Source organism: Hemiscyllium ocellatum, chromosome 2 (genome assembly GCF_020745735.1).
Source record: "Hemiscyllium ocellatum isolate sHemOce1 chromosome 2, sHemOce1.pat.X.cur, whole genome shotgun sequence".
In the NCBI taxonomy this organism is placed as follows: Eukaryota; Metazoa; Chordata; class Chondrichthyes; order Orectolobiformes; family Hemiscylliidae; genus Hemiscyllium; species Hemiscyllium ocellatum.
The window spans coordinates 123,192,008-123,208,605 of record NC_083402.1 but is presented as its reverse complement, the minus strand read 5'-3'; the positions used below and the strand labels follow the sequence as shown (position 1 = coordinate 123,208,605).

General features: G+C 40.5%; 1 protein-coding gene across 1 annotated transcript in view; it reads left to right on the top strand.

The window, feature by feature from the left end:
- The first annotated feature begins 3,252 nt into the window (after positions 1-3,252).
- The window catches only part of pgm5 (phosphoglucomutase 5), a 179,962-nt gene continuing 166,616 nt past the window's right edge, over positions 3,253-16,598 (top strand). The window contains exon 1 of the mRNA XM_060846089.1: positions 3,253-3,797. Coding sequence (XP_060702072.1) covers positions 3,540-3,797 — 258 coding nt within the window. The 5' untranslated portion in view covers positions 3,253-3,539. The remainder of the gene's footprint in view (positions 3,798-16,598) is intronic.

Sequence of the window (16,598 nt, the reverse complement as noted above, 5' to 3'; positions counted from 1 at the left end):
TAATTAAACCAAACACCCAGAGAAGCTCACCTTGCCCTAATGTAATCTATTAAAAGAATGGTTAAATGAAAGGAATTCCTGATACTTTTATAAGGAGCAATTTATTTAACCCTAACAATTAACAAACTGAACAATTCCCTCCAATCTAACTATTCTCTAACTGAACTAAATTCTACAGGTATGGTGTTCCAGTAAACGTAGGTCCCACTTATATAAATCCAAGTAATAAAACAATAAATTAAAATGTAGTCTCTCAAGGTTCATGTAGAATGTGTCTTCTGGAATGCTATGCCTTTGCTGTTTCTCCAGCCTTTCTTCTACTGATCCTGCTGTCAGATGTTTTGTCTGTAATTTCTTCCATGGGGCCTCTTAGCTAGAAATGCTGTGGTACCTTTTTTGTTTTTTTTAAAGGAGCTTAGTGATTTTGTGAGAGCTAGGTATTTATTCCTCAGATGGCAGGTTTGCTGCCTCTTCAGATGGCAATTGGCTAGCACCTCTCTGTCCTCTGTCTTTTATACCCATGAGGACATTGCAAGAAAATTGATATAGCATTGGTTTGAGGTTGTCGAACCCATCCGATTTTAAATTTGATTGGTTTTCAGTTTGCAAATGCTTGGTTTAAATTCTTTGGCTGATTTCTAGCTTGTTGCCAAAACATCAAAACAAGCCTAAGCTTTCCAAGCACAGGTAATTGATACATGTTTAAATATTAGAACTGTCTGTACATTTTCAGCTGCCTACTGACACCATTTTCTGTGTAAATCTCCAAGCTTAGAAAAGTTCTCTCCCTCTTAGAGGGAGTCGAATTTGTGGCTCCTTTATCTTTTTGCTACAAACAAATTCAAGCTTCCTGTCTTCCACTTTGAGTACTCTACATAACTTTGTAAAGTTACTCTACCACTGAAGTATGTTACAAAGGAGATATGTAAAAATCAAAATTGCAGTGGAGTGATCTCAGGGTTGCATGCTGGAGCAGGTTAGAGATGTGAGATCTAAATGAAAGATTTAAAAATCACTAGTGCCATATATATTAAATACTCAATAATTGCCTGAGAAAATTATTGGAGGCTTGTTTGAAAAGGCAAGTGTTCAAAACTGAATTTGCTTTGGGATCCTGCATTGGGTGACTCCAGTTTAACTAAAAACACTTATTTTGTCAGAGCTTCACCCTAAATCCTCCTGCTTTGGTTGTGAGTGATGTTCTATGCTATTTGGGATTATATTGTCTGCAAGAAAATGTTATAATATATTCCAATGTGCATATCAGCAGCATCAGGTTCAAAATGCTATATTTAACTCTGTTAGAGCACCATTATTGGTAATAGAAACAAGAAGGTTCATATGGAGCAATTAGGCTTGAAGGCTTTGTTTATTCATAAAAGCAAGTTACATTTGATTTATGAAAGTGCCTCAAGTTTTTTTTTAAAAAAAGTTAATTTCACCAGTGTTAGCAGTCACTTTCTGACAGAATCACCATAACTAGTTGTTTGAATAGATGACCAAAAGTTTGGTCAAAGAAATAAGTTTTAAGGAGTCTGAGATTTGTGGGGCAAAAATATCATCAATACGAACATCTCTTTATTTAAGCACAATGCATACTCGCATTGTGTACCACAGCTTGTTCAAACAATGTAAATACTACCTGAACATGTTCAGCTACATAGTCATAACGTTGGGTCTTCCATGTTTAGTGAATTAGGTTGTATACTGTCTGAAATCTTGTAATTTCAAATATGGCCAGTAGTTGTGCTCTTCTCCAACATATGTGATAGTATCCTATTTTTATGAAATTACTGAAAATGAAACCAGATAAAAAAAGCATGTACGGGTGAGAGCACGTTCATTATTGGGTTACATCAAGTAAGCAAGCATTAAGTCAAAGTATTTGGGAATGTTATGTCCGGAGTAATTGATGTACCAAGATAACCAACTTCTACCTAATGCTATATATTACTCCGGACATAACATTCCCAAATACTTTGACTTAATGCTTGCTTACTTGATATCTATATATATCTACAAACGTTAATGTGTTAATGGGAATGCTACTAATTTAAAAAAAAATTGCATTTCTGTCGCGCCATTTGTTCTTTGGATGTGGCTTAAAATGAATAATTTGTTCAAGTCACATGGAATACAGCAGCAATGTAATAATCAAATCATCAGTATGTCATTATGGGATATTGGCTAGGAAAATGGGGAGGACCTCTATAGTTCACTGATTTACCGTATTGTAAGATCTTTACTATTGACCAAAGTGAGTGGACTGGGTCTCTGGTTAGCTGCTTCCCTGAAAATGCACTCCCTAATAATGCAATACTTCCTTTGTACTGCACTCTATTCTCAAGTGGGATTTGAACCCATTGCCATTCATACCATCGATGATCGGATCAGAGTCTTGCTGGAAAAGCGCAGCATCCGAGGAGCAGGAAAATCGACATTTCAGGCAAAAGCCCTTCATCAGGAATTCCATCACCACTCTGATCTAAACTCTGGTTTCCACCATCTGCAGTCCTCCCTTTTCCTCAACAGATGCTCTTAGTACCTACTGAGCCATAGCTTGGCAGCAAGAAGCATCATTACGAGGGAAAAACAGAATGGCAAATTGCCTAAATGGTGCAGCCTGACATCATTCAGGTATTTCAACAGCATTCAGGGTAAATCAGCCTGTTCGACTGACACTCTATCTACACTTTCAAAATCTGCTACCTTTAACATTGTGTATCGTGGTAGCAGTGTGTGCTAACTACACGATGCACTGCAACAACTTACCAAGGCTCCGTTAGCAGCACTTTCCAAGCCTGCTTCATCTACCACCTAGAAAGACAAGGACAACAGATATATGCAAATACCACCGATAATTCTTCCCTTCATCCCATAATATCCTGATACGGGCCTACATCTCCGTTCCTTCACTATGGATAGGTGAAAATGCTGGAATCCTCTTCATGACATTATTATTAGTATCGCTATACTACATCGATTACAGGGGTTCCAGAGAGCCGCTCCTTTTCTAGAGCTTCTGGAAATGGGCAATAAACGGGCACATCTCGTCAAATCAATTTTTAAAGAAGTACAGAATTGTGCTTATGAATAGTTGTAAAACCCTGAAAAAACTAACGAATATGCTGATGTCAAGTTCCACAGAGGTCTGTGTGTTTGCAGAGTGGTTTAAGTTGCTATTGTTGGGAAAGGCGGAGACAGATCTGGAGCAGCCCTGACCCCATTAGGAGGTGTTTGGATGGAGCTGTGCTCGGGGCTGACAGCGAGTGATTCCCTCTAACAAGTGTTGCTTGCAGCACACACAGCATCCAGTTACAACACTGGCGCAAGTCGATAATTCTCTAGTGTTCTTTCCAGGGGCTATTTTTGGTTCGCTGCTGTAGTTCATTTCAAAGTGTTCAGCCCTCTCTCCTCCTCTGCTCATTGTTGTGTGTGTGTGTGTGTGTGTGTGTTTTGTTGGCAACTCCCAGATAGACTTCGAGCTAAGGATATAACGGCAACTGAAGCTCAGCGAGTGCGAAGCGAGCTCAGGCAGTATGGAAAACGCCCCCATCCCCGTAGTTACAGTTCAGACCGTCCCTTACGACGACCAGAGACCCGGGACCAGCGGCTTGAGGAAGAAAACCTCCGTGTTCGAGAGCAAGAGGAACTATCTGCAGAACTTTACTCAGAGTGTGCTGTCTTCAATAGACCTGAGAGACCGGCAAGGCTGTACCATGGTGGTAGGAAGTGATGGGAGATACTTCAGCAGGACCGCTATAGAGACCATTGTCCAAATGGCAGCTGCCAACGGGGTAAGGGACATAAAGCTTTCCAAAAAGCATAAATGCCCAAAATTATTCTAATGCCATTTGAACTCGGGGGATATCGCATTAGCAAAATATTTTTTCATAGATTTCTGTAGGAATATCAATCTTTGGGTTTCCACCCCCCCCCCCCCACCTTTAACTTTTGCAAGTAACTTTTGAAATTTCACATCCCAACTAACGGGTGTTTCCCCAGTTTTGAAGAAGGGTCACTGAATCCGAAACGTTAGCTCTGCTTTCTCTCCACAGGTGCTGCCAAACCTGCCGAGTTTCTCCAGCAATTTCTGTTTTTGTTTCCGCTTCCCAGCACTAGCCGTTCACTGTTTTATTCCTGTAAGTTTATGGCAGATAGGGTTATAACATAAAATGTGGTGGCACTGTGTTGGAAAAGTCGTACCTTCAATCCAACACGTACATTGAGTAGAGGGCACACGTAAGATTTCTTCACAGAAATATATTGGGATATGGGAAGAAAAACATATGAATCAATTAATCACCAGTCTGGATATAAATGGTTGATTTTTCCATTTTTTTTATTTAGAATCACTTTTTAAGCAGACCCAAACTTAAGGAAAGGAATTAAATATCAATTTATTTCAGCTAGGGGTGTTTAATATATAGATGCATGGAAGGTTTCAGTAAGCATAACCAGTTGGTATGTTTTGAAGTTTTACATGGATCTGTATCTTATGCCACATTTGATGATGTAACATTGCTATCACTATGGCAGCACCTCTTAGAAAAAGTTGAATTTGGTAAATTTTTCAGGTGTCGTGTTTTGCAATGTCCTCTTTTCGTCTCCCTCTTGCTCTGTAGTCTCCAGTTTTTACCAGTCGCAACCAGATGTTTCCGTTTCTCTCCTTAAGGGCATGTCCAAGGAATTATCGTTGTCTCTCAGTGATCATTTGTAACATTTCTTCTTGTGTGCCTGCTTTTCCTCAAAATGTTTTCATTGCTCCCATGTGTTGTCCAACTAATCTTCATCATATGTCTCAGAAAGCACATCTCGGCTGCCTTTAATTTATCTTCCGTGATCTTGCATATATTCCAAATTTACATCCCTGTGGCAATGTTGGCCAGATGTAGCATTTTATGATTTTGTTCTCCTTTCTTTGGAGATTTTCTTATTTAAAAAGCGATCTAACATTTTTATGAAGGTTTGATTTGTAAGGACTTTGCACTTTCTGATTCCTAGACTATTTGATCTTTTCTGGTATATTAATTCCACAAAACTAAATATAAACTTTGGATATTTCTGAAGAGGGGAGTTTTGTACTTGACAGTAATTGATATTGAGCTTAATGTTCAGCACCTCAGGGGAGTATCTCCATAATTTGGAAATTAGCATCTCAACTATTTGCATTTATAAAGCACCTTTAACACATTAAACAGTCCCAAGCTGTTTGACAGGAGTGTGAAAATGTGATACCAAAGCATAAAAGGAGATGTTAGAACAGTTGAGGAGATGTAGATTTTAAGGAATCCCTAAAGAAGAGGATAGAGTTAATTGCGAAGCTGGTACTTTAGCAGCTTAAGATACAGTCACCAATAAAAGTAAGATAAAATCACCATAGCTCTAGATGGCTACTGACTCATTAAAGAGTGGGAAAGTTGATGAGTTTGACCTGAGAGTCAACACAGTTAGGGTGAGAGGTACGGTTGAGAATGCAGGGCCTTAATGGTAACCCCAGCTAGTGCAGGAATTAAAGCCGTGCTATTGGCATCACTCTGCATCGCCAGTTGAGCTAACAGAGATGTAAAATGCTTGGAAGCAAATGGCCAGAATCGGAGAAGTGCAGAGTTCTTGGCAGATATTGAATTTGGAGAGTCAGGGCAAAAGAGAAATATTTCATAGGATATATGACATCGAAACATGCTATTTGAACTAATCCATGCATGTTGCTGTTGATATTCAACTCAAGCCTCCTTCTACTTTACCTCATCTAAATCTATTATCATAACACTCTTCCTTCTCCATCACGTATGTATCTAGTTCTCCTTCAACGTGTTTATATTATTCTATTCAGTCACCTTAGAGGTAGCTAATTCCTTATTTACATCACCCATTGTGGAGATTTTGCTTAATTCCTTGTTGGATTTCATGGTGACTACATTATGTCAGTGGCTCAAGTTAATGGAGAGAATCCAAAGAGAGCGTTTCTCTTTCCCATCAGACACGGATGTGACCTCTCTACTTTTCAGCGCTACCCTGCTTCTATTCTGTCCTTGCAAACCTGTTGCACAACTTTTAGTGATTGATACATGTGTATTCTGAGATCCTTTTGTTTCTCTATTCCATCTAGACTTGCGTCTTCCAAATAATAACTGACCTCCTCCTTATCCCTCACTTTTTTATGAATATTGAAACAAAAGCAAATAGATGGATATGTTTGCCACTGACTTAGATATATCATCTTGAATCTTGAGCAAATTTGGGTGGCATTTTGAAATTTAATCAGAGGTGCTGCAACTTGTAATTTATAGAATCCCTGGAGTGTGGAAGCAGGCCATTCAGCCCAGTGAATCTACACTGACCCTCCAAAGAGCATCCCACCCATGGTTAATCCACCTAACCTACACATCCCTGGACACCATGAGTAATTTAGCATGGCCAACCCACCTAACCTGCACATCTTTAGACTGTGGAAAGAAACCGGAGAACCTGTGCCATCCCCATTCAGGACCTTAATCTTCAAATTTAAAAGAGTGATATGGATACATCAGTTGTAATTAAATTATGCTGGACCTAGACTTTGAAAGTGATAACTAGAGAAATTAACTATGTGGACAAGAGGAATTGGTTGGTCCTGGAGGCAAGGGTGAGGAATTGGATACTAACGGATCTTGATTTCAACAACGTGAATATAGGATGGAGGAATTTATAGCGGCAAATGTGTTGCTGGTCAAAGCACAGCAGGCCAGGCAGCATCTCAGGAATAGAGAATTTGACGTTTCGAGCATAAGCCCTTCATCAGGAATAAGAGAGAGAGCCAAGCAGGCTAAGATAAAGGGTAGGGAGGAGGGACTAGGGGGAGGGGCGATGGAGGTGGGATAGGTGGAAGGAGGTCAAGGTGAGGGTGATAGGCTGGAGTGGGGTGGGGGCGGAGAGGTCAGGAAGAGGACTGCAGGTTAGGAGGGCGGTGCTGAGTTGAGGGAACCGACTGAGACAAGGTGGGGGGAGGGGAAATGAGGAAACTGGAGAAATCTGAATTCATACCTTGTGGTTGGAGGGTTTTTTTACTGGAGGAATTTATAGGCAGGAAAGGGCTTTTGCAAGTTAGAAGAATTAATTATTTATAGCATAGAAACATGCTGTTTAGCCCAACATTTCTATGCTTCACACAAGCCTCTACCCAAACTTCCTTATCTAAAACTATCAATGTGACTTACAATTCTTTCTCCTTTCTGCATTGATCTAGCTTACCCCGAAAGACATCTATTCTATCACCTCGTTTTGTCTTTGCTGGTGAGTTCCATCCTGTCAACACTCTCTTGGTAGCTAGATTTCTCCTGAGTTTCTTCTTGAATTTATTAGTGAATATCTTACTAATTGGTCACTAGTTCTAACCTTTCAAGCCCTTCTATCATTTCAAACATTTCTATCGGGTTCTCTCAGCTTTCTCTTTTCTGGAGATAGAAGTCCCAGTCTGTTTATTTTTCTCTGAAAGGCATAACTTCTCTATATTGGTATTAAGGCATTAAATCTATTCAAATACCAATCTTCTATTTGTGATATAGAGTGATTCACTGTATTCACTGTAGCCTAACCAAGTGGTGGCAGAAGCAGAGTCCTTGAATATTTTTCAGGCAAAGTAGATAGATTCTTGTCAAGCCATGTGCTAAAAAGTTATCAGGGATCAGTGAGAATGTGGAATGAAGATTTAGATGGCCATGCTCTTATTGAATGGTGAGAGTGCTTGAGGATATGCATGGGCTACTCCTGTTCCTGATTCATACATGTGTATATGGCATAACTTCTGTACTAGTAACATGTTTTGGAAAGCCCTGAGTTTGAAAAGTGTTACTTAATTGCAGGTTTATTACCTCAAGAGTATATGAACCAATCTTCAACTGTAGCAAGTTTGTCATTTGGGCTACTTTATACATTTCTGAACATGTGCAACATAACAAAAAGACATTCATTTCCCCCAGTGTGTGACCATTAGGTAAGCATATTCAGTACTTGCTTTGTTTAGACCGTGTTTGTGATGCTCTTTCTAAGAATGGAAGAAAGAACAGAAGGCTACAGCAAAGGAAATACATGTATCCATGTCTCATAACGCCCATGCATCAAGAAAACAGAGGCAGAGTTTGCAGACAATAAATAAAATGTTACAATGAGGATTATTCTGTTGCATCAGAAAAATCATTTCACAATCAGTGGCAATCGTAGACTATAATAGTAACAACTTACATTTATGTAGACTCTTTGGAGTTGTCAAAAAGAAAGGCATTTCACAAGACCAATGAAGGACAGAAATGAACCCACAATCATCTGTCTCCTAAGCAAGAGAGCGACATTTTGTGAAACACAATCATTCTGTCAAACGTATTATTGCTGTTGGTGCTCGTGGCCTACATACAAAATGAACATTTTGAGTCTGAGAAGATTCTTCCTTAGAACATGTGGCAGTACTTGGTGCAATTGAAGTTATTGGCCCTGGTCTGCAATATACTGCATCTGCAGAGAGTAATCTAACATGTCTTCGGAAATGTTTCCTGTTCTAGCTTGGATGGGAATTAAGTGCCTGTGTGTTTTACACCACTTTCAATACTATATAGTAACCAGACCAGTTGGCCTTATCAGTTCATTCATGCTCCACTTAAACCTCCCCCATCCTCTTTCATCCAACTTTTAGAATCTCTTTCTATTCCATTATCCCTAATGAGTTTTATCTACTTTTCCCTTCAACATATCTATATTATTTTCCCCAATCACTCTGCATAGCAGCAGTTTCCACATCCTCACCATTCTCTGCATAAAGAATTTTCTTACAAATTGATTTTGATGGTCTCTGTTAGACCAGAAGGAATAGTATGTATTTTACAGTTATCTCTCTTGAGGAGAAAGCACTGCTTTTGATTTTAGATTTCGATAGCACTGTTGTCTCCAACACTTCCTGCTGGACCCCAGCCTTGATAGGCATTCACTGCTATAAGATGTACCCAGTACTAGAGTGCAGTGGAAGTAATGAGTATTCCTGATGCCATATGCTATACATTCTGCTTGTGCACTCCATTGCTTGTAGAATACTGATAGGAATACCACGACTAATGACATTCCTGCCCCAGTGCCCTCCAAAAAATTCTTAAAAGTTTAAACTGTGTAGAGAGAAATTGAAGAAAATATCTCTTTAAATATAGATTCCAAATTCTTACTGCGGTTTTTCTAGCACTACTGATTCCACATATGTCATTGGTAGAACCTAATTTTTACAGTCCAGGTTTTAAAAATATTGTGAAAGGAAGAATGAAGGGAGACAACATCAAACAGGTGTTACAATTTTGAAGTGTGCTTAGACATTTGGGGAATCATACGCCCACATGGATAGGAGAAACTGTGCTTGCCTCTTCGTAAGTATATACAGAACACAAAAAGCAAGGAAATTATGCCACGTCTTTATAAAATCCGTGTTTAGGTACTTGCTGGAATATTGTGTTAAATTCCCCACCGAGTGCTTTCAGAAGGACAAAATGCTTTAGTGTGCAGTGAAGATTAACTGAAATTATACTGATCGGGGCTCAATATTTTGTTAGGGCTCCTCTTGCAATTTCCGGAGGACTATTTTTGATTTCTGGGATTTTGGTTTTCTGGGACTTTCATAGAATCCCTACAGTGTGGAAACAAGCCATTCAGCCCAACAAGTTCATGCTGACTCTCCAAAGAGCATGCCACCCAGACTCACCCCATTACCCTATCCCTGTAACCATGCCTAATGCACCTAATGTACACATCCCTATGGACAATGTAGCATGCCAATCCATCTAACCTGCACATCTTTGGGCTTCTTCAGTCTCATTCATTTCTTCATTAAATGAAGCAGTCACTTTGTAAAAATATATTGTGTGTGATCATTTGAATTAGTTGGATTCATACTGAAACAGAATAAAAATAAGCTTATAGAGACCACTTAAATTTCCTAAACACACAACAATTAAAGACAAGAATCAGAATTATGTATATGCTTTTTTAAAAAAAATTGACACACTGTATATACAAAAGACCGTCATTCTAAACATGTTTTCTGTGGCCTGCACTGTAATTTATTCATACTGTGTAACAACTGCTTTCTCCCATTTGCAAATCCTATTTCCTCTTTACAAGCCCTCGCACCTCTTGGTAGCCTCAATGTTCTGTTTTGCTCTCTTCCCCCTTTGCAGTTCATTTTCTCACTTTGCAGCCCTGACTCCACTCCTTATGCAATTCTTTTCTCCCCAATGGCATTTGTGATGTCCTTTCAACTTTTAATTCTCAGCACAATTAAGAGGCCACTGCTGAATGCAGCCCAAAGTTATTGGTGGCACTGCCTTGTCTTTAAACAAACTAAATAGGAGTTTGTAGTCTGATTATCATGAATTTTCGCCCATAAAGGTATTGGTGGAAGTTCCTGACTCCAAATATGCCCACAATCCTCCTTTCTCTATCTGGATGCATTTATGGTCTGCATTAACAAAAGCTCAAGATATGTAAGCTGTTGGCCATTTCTCTGTAATGGGCCACTTATGAGCAAATATCATGCCAATGCTATACTGGGAGGCATTGCACATCAATAACAGATCTTTCTTGGGATCATAGTGTGCATACATGTTTGAGAATGATAGTTGATTCTTTAACTCATCGAAACTAGGGCCTGTCTATGAGGCCATTTCCAAACCTGACCTTTGTTTTAAGATTTGATGCAATGATGCCAGGATGAATGCCAGGTTGAATATGAACTTGCCATAATAATTTACCTAAGCTCCTGGACAGATGTGATCACCCTCACTTTATCTTTCAATGGGTGTAGCCTGCTCTTGTCGACTCTATAGCCCAAGTAGGTCACTTTGGGTGCCAGGAATACACATATTTCTCTTCTAAGGCATATGCACCTAAAGCACCTTAGGATTTTGGTCAAGTTCTCTAAGTGTTCCTTATTAGTTTTCCTGTTGTCAGGTCATCATCCAGGTAAATGACAACCTGAAGTAGACCTTGCAAAATGTTCTCCATCACCTGCTGAATATTTGAACAGGCTAACAATACACTGAACGTTAGACTTGTATATTGGTACAAAGGCTTATGGTATTAATTTTAGCATACTTCTGAGAATCCTGGGTTAAACACAATTGCAAGTAAACATGGCTCATGTCCAGTTTTGTGAAGGACAAATCTCCTGCTAGCTTTGCGTACAAATCCTCTATCCAAGGTAGTGGATATTTATCCAATTGTGAAGAACAATTTATTGTTTGTTTTAAAACCCCACAAAGACAAGCTAACCCTATTGGGCTTCAAACTTGGCCCATCCTGTGAATTGGAGTGGTTTGATGATTGCTTCACTTTTTGGTCTTCTGAGTTCTGTTCTACTTTTGCCCATAAGCCAAATGGCACTGGAGTGAGCCTTCCCAAATAGCTTGCTGGTGAACATACAAAGTTGTTTTGGTTCCTCGGAGAGTCCCTAAACTGGAACGTTTTTGGGTATTTAATTAGGACTTCACTTAGGCAACCTATTTTTAATTGAAAAAAAACATTGACCCGATTTTGGTGTATCTGTCACAACTAATTTCACCCCACCCAGGTCGGGAAACTTTTACTAAAATCACTGGCAACCGAACCAGCTGCTTTTCATAAGAGACCAGAACAGATATTGTACCCTTAATCTGCAAAGGTTCCCTGGTATGGTTTGCCATTTAGCCGAGGTCTCGTGCAAAGGTAAGGGCTGGAGTCCAGAGTAAATTTTATTGAAAACTAGTTCTGTGATCACAGGTACAGCTGCAGCAGTATCAACCTCCATTTGAACTGGATGACCACTTAATCAGGCATTTATCAAGAATGGTTCTGATCTGGGTTTTGCTAAGGTGACGTTTCCAGGTTATGAGTTCTCCTGGACACCCTCCTGAATACTGGCCTATGAATTATCTTACTCCATTTAAGTCTAACAGGACTCTGTTGTTGTCCCGAATTGGCACATCAACAACAATTACAATGACCTAGTGGGCAGGATCCTGAAGAAAATTATAACTGTTTGGCAAAGACTTTACTTTGTCATGAGGTTTTGCTGTGGGCCAACCGAGAGTTATTCTTATCAGGATTTTTCTGAGTGAGGCTGTGCAGTTGCTTGCATTCAAATGGTATTCCCAAGCTCAGGCAGACTGGCAAGGATGCCCACTTCCGTTAGAATACCTTGCAACTCATGTACTCCACTTGCTGCATTTTTCAATCATAAAGCTGGCACGGTGGCTCAGTGGTTAGCACTGCTGCCTCACAACGCCAGGGACCCAGGTTTGATTCCAGTCTCAGTCAACTGTTTGTGTGGAGTTTGCACATTCTCCCCATGTCTGTGTGGGTTTCCTCTGGGTGCTCTTGTTTCCTCCCACAATCAAAAGATGTGCAGCTCAGATGAATTGGCTGTGCTAAATTGCCCATAGTGTTCAGGGATGTGTAGATTAGGTGCATTAGGCAGGGGTAAATGTAGAGTAATAGGGTAGGGGAATGAGTTTGGGTGGAATACTCTTCGGGGGGGTCGGTGTGGACTTGTTGGACTGAAGGGGCCTGTTTCCACACTGTACGGATTCTATTCTATCCCAAGTCAATTGTAGCAGCTATTTGAAGTCCAGCTATGCTTCATCCACTGGGCGTTTGTGCACAGTCACATTATTAATCCCACAAACTAGATAGTCCCTAAGCCTCTCATTTAAGGCTATACCAGATTCACAGGCTTCTGCCAGTCATATTGACCGAGTCAAAAACCCTGATGCGGTTCCTCTGGTTCTTGAATTGCTGAGTTAAAGCAATAGCAAATCAGAATTAAAGAAGACTTAGGTTTGTCATATTCCTTAAGTATGTCAATTAATTCTCAAAAGATTTAGTGTCAGGAAAAGTTAGGTTACTAATGACAAAAAAATGCTGAAGCTCCACAGGCTGTCAGGAAAATTACTTGTTCTATTTCGCTGGTATAAATGATGTTTGCCCAGAATTCTTTCCATGTATTGGGCCCAGTCATCGACAGCAGGGTGAAACGGGTCGAGCTTCCTAAACTGATGCATGATGTAAGAAAATGCTTACTTCTGATTTCAAAATGACTGCTGCAAGTGAGTTTCTCAAGGATTGTGCTTTACTCTTGTTGTCACTGAAATAACTCTGCATCTTGAAAGATGTCTATAATACAGAGGATGAAGTGCTGGATGTCTTGAAATGATAATGGTGGATAAATCCCCAGGACTTGATCGGATGTACCCTAGAACTTTGTGGGAAGCTAGAGAAGTGATTGCTAGGCCTCTTGCTGAGATATTTGTATCATTGATAATCACAGGTGAGGTGCCAGAAGACTGGAGGTTGGCTAACGTGGTGCCACTGTTTAAGAAAGCTGGTAAGGACAAGCCACGGAACTATAGACTAGTGAGCCTGGCGTCAGTGGTGGGCAAATTGTTGGAGGGAATCCTGAGAGACAGAATGTACATGTATTTGGAAAGGCAAGGACTGATTAGGGATAGTCAACATGGCTTTGTGTGTGGGAAATCATTTCTCACAAACTTGATTGAGTTTTTTGAAGAATCAAGAATCAAGGATTCTTGAGGGCAGAGTGATAAATGTGATCTATATGGACTTCAGTAAGGCATTCAACAAGATTCCCAATGGGAGACTGGTTAGCAAGGTTAGATCTCATGGAATACAGGGAGAACTAGCCATTTGGATACAGAACTGGCTCAAAGGTAGAAGACAGAGGATGGTGGTGGATGGTTATTTATCAGACTGGAGGCCTGTGACCAGTGGAGTGCCACAAGTGCCAGTGCTCTGTCCACTGCTTTTCGTCATTTATATAAATAGGTTTGGATGTGAGCATAAGAGGTATAAATTAGTGTTTGCTGATGACACCAAAATTGGAGGCGAAGAAGGTTACCTCAGATTACAACGGGATCTTAATCAGATGGGCCAATGGGCTGAGATGTGACAGATGGAGCTTTATTTAGATAAACGTGAGGTGCTGCACTTTGGGAAAACAAATCTAAGCATGACTTATCCACTTAAGGGTAAGGTCCTAGGGAGTGCTGCTGAACAAAGAGACCTTGGAGTGCAAGTTCATAGCTCCTTGAAAGTGAAGTCGCAGGTAGTAGGATAGTGAAGAAAGCGTTTGGTATGCTTTCCTTTATCGGTCAGAATATTGAGTACAGGAGTTGGGACGTCATGGTGCAGCTGTAGAGGATATTGGTTTGGCCACTATTGGAATATTGCATGCAATTCTGGTCTCCTTCCTATTGGAAAGATGTTGTGAAACTTGAAAGGGTTCAGAAAAGATTTACAAGGATGTTGCCAGGGTTGGAGGATTTGAGCTATAAGGAGAGGTTGAACAGGCTGGGGCTATTTTCCCTGCAGCATCGGAGGCTGAGGGGTGACCTTATAGAGGTTTACAAAATCATGAGGGACATGGATAGGGTAAATAGACAAAATCTTTTCCCTGAGGTGAGGGAGTCCAGAACTCAAAGGCATAGGTTTAGAGTGAGAGGGGAAATATATAAGAAACCTCAGGGACAATTTTTTCACTCAGCGGGTGGTACATGTATAGAATGAGCCGCCAGAGGAAGTGGTGGAGGCTGGTACAATTGCAACATTTAAAAGGCATCTGGATGGGTATATGAATAGGAAGGGTTTGGAGGGATATGGACCAGGTGCTAGCAGGTGGGATAGATTGGGTTGGGATATCTGGTCGGCATGAACAAGTTGAACCGAAGGGTCTGTTTCCGTGCTGTACATCTGAGTCTATCCCATCACCAATTATATGTACAAATGCATAAGCCGATGACAATTGCACTACCTCTCACTGAGTCAGACATTCAGTGCTTGAATATCGCTAACATTTATCCTTTTATGTCAGCCAAGGGTCTCTGACTGGACCAGATTAACAGGGAATTTATATTCTATGAGGTCCACCTGGCTGAGATTACTTTAAGACAATGTGGAATCTAAGGTCTGTCTAATTATTATTGGTAGAGGATAGACCACTAGTGAGCATCAACAAAAGAGGCACTTGTTTTACATAATAAGAAACAGTTTATTGCATAATAGCTATAGGTACAAGTGAATCAGAATTACTTGAGAGTATCAGCAGTGAGAAATGACACATTAGGCTCAAACAGAACTTTTTACGAGAGACATGATTCTCTGTGAGCAGTCATCAAATTGAATGGAACTTAATGTAATTTCTAAATTAACTCTTTCAGAATCATTACCTTATATCTCCCCCAACTTGTATTCCATATAAATATTTATATGTTCATGTTCTAACATCTTTACATTTTCCACTACTCCATTTACCCTATATCTTTGAATTCAAAGAACAAAGAACAATACACCAAAGGAACAGGCCCTTTGACCCTCCAAGCCTGCGCTGACACTTTTTGCCCTTCCATACGAAAACTGTCTTCACTAACAGGATCGTGTCCCTCTATTCCCTTCCTATTCAGGTGTTCGTCCAGGTACTACTTGAATGTTGCTGTTTTGTCTGCTTCCACCACCTCCTCTGGCAACTCGTTCTACGTACTCACCACCCTTTGTGTGAAAAACTTGCCTCGCACATCTCTTTTAAACTTTCCCCTCACACCTTGAACCTGTGTCCCCTAGTAATTGACCCTTCCATCCTGGGAAAAAGTTCCATGCCAATCCACTCAATCAATACCAATCACAATCTTATAAACCTCTACAAAGTTGACCCTCAACCTCCTGCGTTCTGGTGAAAACAAACCCAGTCTATCCAATCTTTATTCATAGCTAAAACTCCCCCATACCAGGCAATATCCTGGTAAGTCTTCCCTGTACCCCCTCTAAAGCATCTACATCTTTCTAGTAGTGTGATGACCAGAACTGTACACATATTCCAAGTATGGCCTAACTAAAGTTCTTTAAAGCTGCAGCATAACTTGTCTATCTTTATACTGAATGCCCCTTCCAATGAAGGCAAGCATGCCATAGGCCTTTTTTACCACCTTATCTCCCATACGTCCTCAGTCATCTGTGGACATATGCACCCAGATCCCTCTGCATATTAATACTCCCAAGGGTTCTGTCATTCACTGTACAATTTCCACCTGTACTTGGCCTTCCAAAATGCACCACCTCACTAATAGGTAAAGCTCCCACAGTCCTACTGGATCACAGGGATGCTGTCTCATTATAGAGAAATGACTTGTGGTGGTTTAACCTGAGGGTCACCACATCTTAGGCAAGGGAGAGGTTGAGGAAAATTGTTCATAGTCCGGGAATTGAACCCACATTGTTAGCATCACACTGGTGCATTGCAAACCAGCCAACTGAACAAACCAACTCTGGATATCAAGGGTCTGGCTTTTGCATAAGTCTTCCAGAAAGCATTCCCTCCTGACTTGGAAGATGGGTAGATTTTTGGCAGGAGAACTGTTGACCTTTATTCAGATCCTGACTTTGATCTGTGAGCCATTTCCCTACCGGAGGATCCTTTATCTTTTGGCCTTCCTTTGTGGAAGGTGTTATTACTGCTAAACCTAGTAGTTGCTCCATTACCGTATTGAGAGAACTCTCAACCTCCTGTGTTTTCTTCACAGAGGGACTCTTTCCTGCTGTTA